At 44.0% G+C, this 8031-nt stretch overlaps 1 protein-coding gene across 1 annotated transcript; it reads left to right on the forward strand.

The window, feature by feature from the left end:
- The first annotated feature begins 3177 nt into the window (after positions 1–3177).
- On the forward strand, positions 3178–7440 carry SLITRK1 (SLIT and NTRK like family member 1). Its single transcript, XM_029936544.1, has 2 exons — positions 3178–3623; positions 4118–7440. The coding sequence occupies exon 2, from the start codon at positions 4171–4173 to the stop codon at positions 6259–6261; it is 2091 nt and encodes a 696-aa protein (XP_029792404.1). The 5' UTR covers positions 3178–3623; positions 4118–4170; the 3' UTR covers positions 6262–7440.
- The last annotated feature ends 591 nt before the right edge of the window (positions 7441–8031 follow it).

The raw sequence follows: 8031 nt of genomic DNA on the forward strand, positions 1-8031 counted from the left end.
AAATGTTTAAAAAATTGTTGTGCAGAATAAAGAATGAAAATATTTTAAATTAATGTTTGTTATATATTCTATTCTTCCATATTAAATATGTACTACACATATGCATGGAAACATCTGGAATTTTCATGCAACTTAGGGGAAATAGATAATTGATTACTCTATTTTTAATCATAATGATTTTGTGATATGTATATGTAACTTTTGTCACTTGAGAGATGAACCTGTTGAGGAAGAATAAGAAAATATGAACACTTAATGATATAATTGAAATCCTTCTAGCCACAGCCCAGAAACAAAACTGTAGCCCTGAACAAATATTATTAATTCTCATCATCATCTGGAGTATCCTTTATCTCAGGCTCCTGAGATCATCTGTTATGAGAGGCAAAGCAATTGAAGTAGTTCACTTGAGCTCAAATAGATACAGTAGAACCCTTTTAAAAAGAGTTTATGCCTAGGAAATGTTCCCCTAAGGCATTAGAAATGTTTAGATCACATACACATTGCCATATTATTTTTATTTCCCACCAAGAAATTTACTGTTATCCTTGAAGACTTAACCTTTGGAGGTTTGGGAATTCTTTTCTGGACTGCTTTATTTTGCCTAAATACAATAATATTTTTAAGAAAAATTTTGTTGGCTCATAAATGGGGGTGCATTTTCAATAGAACTACATGTGTGTGTCTGTGTTGTTAGCTTGCAACTTTGTAATGAATATCTTTATATAGGTAATGTTACCTTAATATTTTCTTCTGATTTGGTTGCTCATCTGACACTACCACAAGCCTTTTTTTAGAGTAGAGAGATAATAAATTCTTTGAAGAGGGTAAACTCCCCCACCCCCAAATGGTAATGTATCTAAGCAAGAAACCCTGATTGTAAATTTTCTAATGTGACTGGTGCTTTGAGAGGCAAGAAGCAATCAAGGAGGAGAGATAAGTTTAATGGGTGGGGGAGAGGTGAAATCTGAATATCACTTGCTTGCTACCTCAATTCTGTTCACTTAAAATCAACAGAAATACGTTCTTTGGGTATCTTCACATAAAGAATTTATTCAGCAAGTTGAATAAACAAGTAACCAATTAAGAGAAAAAGTGTGATTTTAGATGATTACCATCAATAGCTTTCTTCCTAAACAGACAGTATTTTCTACCTCTATCAATCACAGACACTGCAAGAGGCTGCCTTCTTTTCACAGGATGAAAAGGGCCAAGAAGTTTCAGACCTGAGTTCTATTGCAATGATACAGAAATATCCTACCCTTCAGTTTAAGTCCTCCAGCACTTTTTGCAGTTCTCTACTGCATAGCATTTTTTTCAGTGAAATGCTTTCAGATTAAGTGCTTCCTCTTTCTATATGTTGGAATGGGTTAAACTAAATAGGAAGTAATCATTTTAGAAGTGTAATCTGTTGTTTAACAAGGCCTCTACTCCTCCCCTGTCTCTCTCTCTCTCTCTCTCTCTCTCTCTCACACACACACTCACTCACACACACATACACACACACACACACACACTGAACCTTCATCCATGCTCCCCTACTGAACTTCACCAGAAAACAATACATTTGATTATATTTAAAATATTATATATAGATATGAAAACTCTCTCCCCCAAAGAACTAGCTTTTGGACCAAGAAAAGAAATGTACTTATCTGAATTTCCCTATCTCCAGTCCTTCCGGGAATTCTTAAACTCTCCAGCCTTTTCAAAACACACACATCCCTGAATATTAGCTCTTTTATCAGATTATTAGCAGGCATATCAACAGCTGTCCAACTGTATAACACATAGTTGAAAATAGTTGAAAGGGAAACTGATATATACATATTCTGCTTCGGCTGAGGAAAGGGCATCATCATCATCATCATTACCACATCCTGTAAATTCAAACCCTAAAATGTGCACACTACTAAGAATATATTGACAGAAAAGATTTTGACTCTGGCAAGAAAAGTCAGCAGAACAGCTGACAAGCAGCATTCTCTCACCATTTCTCCCGTCTCAGGTGTTTGTAGAACTTGGTTTTTATAAGCTCCATCTAAGTTTGAGGAACCAGATGATTCCTTTTCTGGGAAAAGCCCTAACCACGATCCATAGCACCAGTAACCCAGAGAAGAGAAACTGCCTGCTACCTGCAGAGAAGGTTCGCACAGGGCCTTAGAGAACGCCGTTTTCTCTCTCTCTCTCTCTCTCTCTCTCTCTCTCTCTCTCTCTCTCTCTCTCTCACACTCTCACTCTCTCACTCTCCACCCCCTTCTCCCTCAAAATGCAACTGGTTATTTACTTGTGCTGTGCGTTTTAAAATCGTCCTTTGGGTTTCGGAAACTTTGAGTGTGTATGAGTGAGTGAGTGAGTGAGAGAGTGAGTGTGTGTGTGTGTGTGTGTGTGTGTGTGTGTGTGGTATGCGGGTGCCAGTCTGCCAGTGGGTTTTTAAGAGCACTCACGAATCTTATTGGAATTTTTTCCTGCTCCCTCCCTCCTTTTCCGGTTCCCAGTGAAAGCTTTCGGGTCTGGAATCAAAGGCGCGAGCAGGCATTGTATTTTCACCCTGTAGACTTAAATAACATCCAAGAAATATCATCAGAGAAACCTAACTCTCAACGACCAAATTGACTAAAATTCTATAGCAAGTTTAAAAAAGGAAAAAGTATGTGCCTAAATTATATCCATGCAACAAAAAATTCATACCGAAGTATATTATTTAAAAAATATATGATGTGATTATACGTTGCAAATAATGAATTTAAACATAGCAAAAAGAAAGGTTTCAAAGACATCAAATAGCATAAAACATTGTACTGCAGAGACGGAAGAAATGCATTTAAAGCACAGATGAAAATGGCGTGCAGTATAATTACCTCAAATTGCTGTTCGCTTGACACCCTGACACTAATTTTATTCAAGCCATTGGGAAATAAATGTTTTAAAAGCACTTCTTTCCAAACGCTGGAGCTAGTGGGGGCTGTGAGGTCATTAAGGAAAGGAAAGGGTAAAGTTTTCAGCACGCAAAGAAGAATTAAATAATCCATTTAAAATAAGCGTCTATGTGGATCGACAGCCTTTAATGCCCACATTTTTAACGCTTGCCCTGTACGTGGATTGATTTTTTTTTCCTTCAGCATTCCCTCACCAGATGGATTTTTGCTACTGCAGATCAGCAGAGGGTGTCAGATCTTTCAGAGTGCACCAGGCTGGAACAAGCAGAGCTTCTTAGCAACTCTCTTCTACCCCCTCCCCATTCTCGCGCTCTCTCCCTCCCTCAGACAACTCGCCCCCCGCCCTCCGCCCCCTCCACGTAATTCCGAAAGAGCAGAATAAAGAGGAGGAAAAGAAAAGAAGAGCTAGTAACCGAGAGCCGGAGCCCAGAAAAAGGGGCTGAAGAGGACCGAAGGGGAGGAAAGGAAAAGGATGGACAGCCACAAAACGCAGCGATTGCGGAAATTTTCCAGCGCCATTGGCTCGGCAGCGTGAGTCTTTCGGTCGGGCGTGATTTCAGCACCGGGGGGACTGGACAGCACCTCGGGGGGACTTCTGGGCAACCTGCAACCGAAGCAAGAACTCCATCAGCTGCTTCCGCTACAGAAGCTGCCGAAAACCCTGCTTTGTATCAGAGAGGCAAGGTCAGTCCGACGCACAGCCATGCACAGGCAGTGCGCCTGTACTACGCTGCAAACCCTCTGCTTGTTTCTCTAACATGCACTTGCTTCTAATTACTAGCATTGTTCCCTTCCTGATTAGTGAGGACCGCTAGATTAGATTCCGTAAGGGTGTATTTTTAATTTATATGTATATATTTAACTTCTTTTGATAATTTTAAAGGGTTGAGGGAGAGTGGGATTATTTTTTCTACTTTTTCTTTCTGTCTTTTCTTCTTCTTCTTCTTCTTCTTCTTCTTCTTCTTCTTCCTGTTTTTTTTTTTTCTTTTTTGCTTGGCTTGCACTACGTGCCTGGATAGTTTGTGGATATAATTATTGACTGGCGCCTGGGTTGTTGCAGTGCGGGGGGGTTAGGGAGGAAGGAATCCACCCCCACCCCCCCAAACCCTTTTCTTCTCCTTCCCTGGGTTCGGACATTGGAGCACTAAATGAACTTGAATTGTGTCTGTGGCGAGCAGGATGGTCGCTGTTACTTTGTGATGAGATCGGGGATGAATTGCTCGCTTTAAAAATGCTGCTTTGGATTCTGTTGCTGGAGACGTCTCTTTGTTTTGCCGCTGGAAACGTTACAGGGGACGTTTGTAAAGAGAAGATCTGTTCCTGCAATGAGATAGAAGGGGACCTGCACGTAGACTGTGAAAAAAAGGGCTTTACAAGTCTGCAGCGTTTCACAGCCCCGACTTCCCAGTTTTACCATCTATTTCTGCATGGTAATTCCCTCACTCGACTTTTCCCTAATGAGTTTGCTAACTTTTATAATGCGGTTAGTTTGCACATGGAAAACAATGGCTTGCATGAAATCGTTCCTGGGGCTTTTCTGGGGCTGCAGCTGGTGAAAAGGCTGCACATCAACAACAACAAGATCAAGTCTTTTCGAAAGCAGACTTTTCTGGGTCTGGACGATCTGGAATACCTCCAGGCCGATTTTAATTTATTACGGGATATAGACCCAGGGGCCTTCCAGGACTTGAACAAGCTGGAGGTACTCATTTTAAATGACAATCTCATCAGCACCCTACCTGCCAACGTGTTCCAGTATGTGCCCATCACCCACCTAGACCTCCGGGGAAACAGGCTGAAAACGCTGCCCTATGAGGAGGTCTTGGAGCAAATCCCGGGCATTGCTGAGATCCTGCTAGAGGATAACCCGTGGGACTGCACCTGTGATCTCCTCTCCCTGAAAGAATGGCTGGAAAACATTCCCAAAAATGCTCTGATCGGCCGAGTTGTCTGTGAAGCCCCCACCAGACTGCAGGGGAAAGACCTCAATGAAACCACAGAACAGGACTTGTGTCCTTTGAAAAACCGAGTGGATTCCAGTCTCCCGGCGCCCCCTGCCCAAGAAGAGACCTTTGCTCCTGGCCCCCTGCCAACTCCTTTCAAGACAAATGGGCAAGAGGATCATGCCACCCCAGGGTCTGCTCCAAACGGAGGCACAAAGATCCCAGGCAACTGGCAGATCAAAATAAGACCCACTGCTGCAATAGCAACGGGCAGCGCCAGAAACAAACCCCAAACCAATGGCTTGCCTTGCCCTGGGGGCTGCAGCTGCGACCACATCCCAGGGTCGGGTTTAAAGATGAACTGCAACTACCGGAACGTGAGCAGCTTGGCTGATTTGAAGCCCAAGCTTTCCAACGTGCAGGAGCTTTTCCTCCGAGACAACAAGATACATAGCATCCGAAAATCGCACTTTGTGGATTACAAGAATCTCATTCTGCTAGATCTGGGCAACAATAATATTGCCACCGTAGAGAACAACACTTTTAAGAACCTTTTGGACCTCAGGTGGCTGTATATGGATAGCAATTACCTAGACACGCTGTCCCGGGAGAAATTCGCCGGGCTGCAAAACCTTGAGTACCTGAACGTGGAGTACAATGCAATCCAGCTCATCCTTCCTGGCACCTTCAATGCCATGCCCAAACTAAGGATCCTCATTCTCAACAACAACTTGCTGAGGTCCCTACCCGTGGACGTGTTCGCTGGGGTCTCGCTCTCTAAGCTCAGTCTGCACAACAATTACTTCATGTACCTTCCGGTGGCAGGAGTACTGGACCAGTTAACCTCCATCATCCAGATAGACCTGCACGGAAACCCGTGGGAGTGCTCCTGCACCATTGTGCCTTTTAAGCAATGGGCAGAACGCCTGGGTTCCGAAGTGCTGATGAGCGACCTCAAGTGTGAGACGCCGGTGAACTTCTTTAGGAAGGATTTCATGCTCCTCTCCAATGACGAGATCTGCCCCCAGCTGTACGCGAGGATCTCGCCCACGTTAACTTCGCACAGTAAAAACAGCACTGGGTTGGCGGAGACCGGGACGCGCTCCAACTCCTATCTAGACACCAGCAGGGTGTCCATCTCGGTGTTGGTCCCGGGACTGCTGCTGGTGTTCGTCACCTCCGCCTTCACTGTAGTGGGCATGCTCGTGTTTATCCTGAGGAACAGAAAACGATCTAAGAGAAGGGACGCCAACTCCTCGGCGTCCGAAATTAATTCCCTACAGACAGTCTGTGACTCTTCCTACTGGCACAATGGGCCTTACAACGCAGATGGGGCCCATAGAGTATATGACTGTGGCTCCCACTCGCTCTCAGACTAAGGCCCCGACCCGGGCAGAGCAGGGGAGCGGGAAGGCGATGCACCCCCACCTCCAACAGTGGGCATCCCAGGGGTCAGAGGAGCAAAGACCCAAGTCCAGCGCGCCCCGAGGCTTTATGGACATAAGTAAATAAATAACTGTGAACTCGCTTCACTGAGAGGGTTTGACCCCTTAGCTCCCTCCTGGAAACAAAGAGCAGACTGTGGTGAGCTGGGGAGCGCTGCCAAATCGCTCTTTGCAGCGAGCTCCTTTTGATAAAACCCAGCAGGGGCCCTGCTCTAAGAACTAGTCCTCAGCGTTGGGGCTGCAGGGCCTGGCTGCTGCGGTCCCATACATATACACGTATACCCACATCTATATAGAGAGATAGATATCTATTTTTCCCCCTGTGGATTAGCCCCGTGAGGAGGGGGGGCGCGATGGCTCCCTGTTGGCTATGCAGGGACGGGCAGTTGCACGAAGGCATGAATGTATTGTAAATAAGTAACTTTGACTTCTGACAAAAACAAGAAGTGCTGCATGGCTCGCATGGAATCCACGCGCTCCAGGGACGCTGCCCTCCTCGGCACCTGGAGACGGCGTCACCTTCACAGCACCCACCCTCTTACCTGATAAGTCCCATCGTATCAAACTTTCTATAAACAAAACACAGTATAATCAGAAAGTGCCATTTCGCCATTATTTGTGATCGGTAGGCAGTTCAGAGCGTACGTACGTTTACTGTGAAAAAAAAATTGTAAAGGTTTTATTTAAGACATTTGCATGGCTAATCATCGGTCCATTTTATGAGTTAAAAATGTATTTTGTTGAGCGAAGTTTTTAGGGGTTGCTTTGGGTTCTTTCTTTTATTTTGATGGTGATGTTTTAATTTTTTTTGAGGGGGAATATTTTTCTATACATATCCAATAATGCCTTTCATCTGAATGTAAAATAAGTACCCATGATTTCTATTATAGTATCAGTGTAATTATTAAAAAAAGATTTTGAGGCAGTTAAGCATGACCAATTAATGTCATTCTAGTGCTTAGGCTGCAATCTTATGGTAGCAATTCTGTGCTGGTGTAAATCTTACTTATAAAGTAGGAAAAAAGAACCGAGGAAGCACGTGAAACTTACTAATTCTATTCGAGGATTTTATAATGGCATATTTTTTCAGTATTAAAGTGAAAATGTTTTCAACTCTGGTTCCTTACATTTTTCCAGCTTCATGTTTGCAACTGGTAAATTGGATTTGCGGTGGAAGGGATGGGGGAGGGGGACGGTTGGGGGTGGATCCTTTGTAGAACTACATCAAGGCTCTTTAATCGTTTTACTTAGCTTTTTATCCTTTACGTAGCTCCACTCCTCCTCCATCCCCACCTGGGCTTTTTCCAGCTTTCCCTTTTCCTTAAAGTAAGGTCTTCCCCAGCACACCCTTCCTCCCACCCCCTGGCCCCCTTTTACCCCTCTCCGTATGCGGCAGTGAATCCCTTTATTAATACTGGAAATCCCTCGCTGCTGCTTCTGCTGCTGCTGCACACACTGCAGATATATTAAGAATGTTAGTAGAGATTTGATTTAATTGACTCTGCCTAGATCGGTCTCATTAAACAGAGTGGAGATTTCATTGGTCAGCACTCTTCGATGAAAGACAGCCCTAATGACTGGCATTTGAGATGCTGCTGGCGTTTTGAATTCAACATCTGCTGAAAACGGTAAAACTAATTAGTGCCCACCCAGCCTCCCCGCCCCAACAACTGCATACTGAAATTTGTTAAAGCACTCATCTTT

This window comes from Suricata suricatta, chromosome 4 (genome assembly GCF_006229205.1).
Source record: "Suricata suricatta isolate VVHF042 chromosome 4, meerkat_22Aug2017_6uvM2_HiC, whole genome shotgun sequence".
NCBI lineage: Eukaryota > Metazoa > Chordata > Mammalia > Carnivora > Herpestidae > Suricata > Suricata suricatta.

Excerpts from the sequence above, each read along its gene's own strand:
- SLITRK1 (XM_029936544.1), top strand. The coding sequence starts at position 4,171 with ATGCTGCTTTGGATTCTGTTGCTGGAGACGTCTCTTTGTTTTGCCGCT.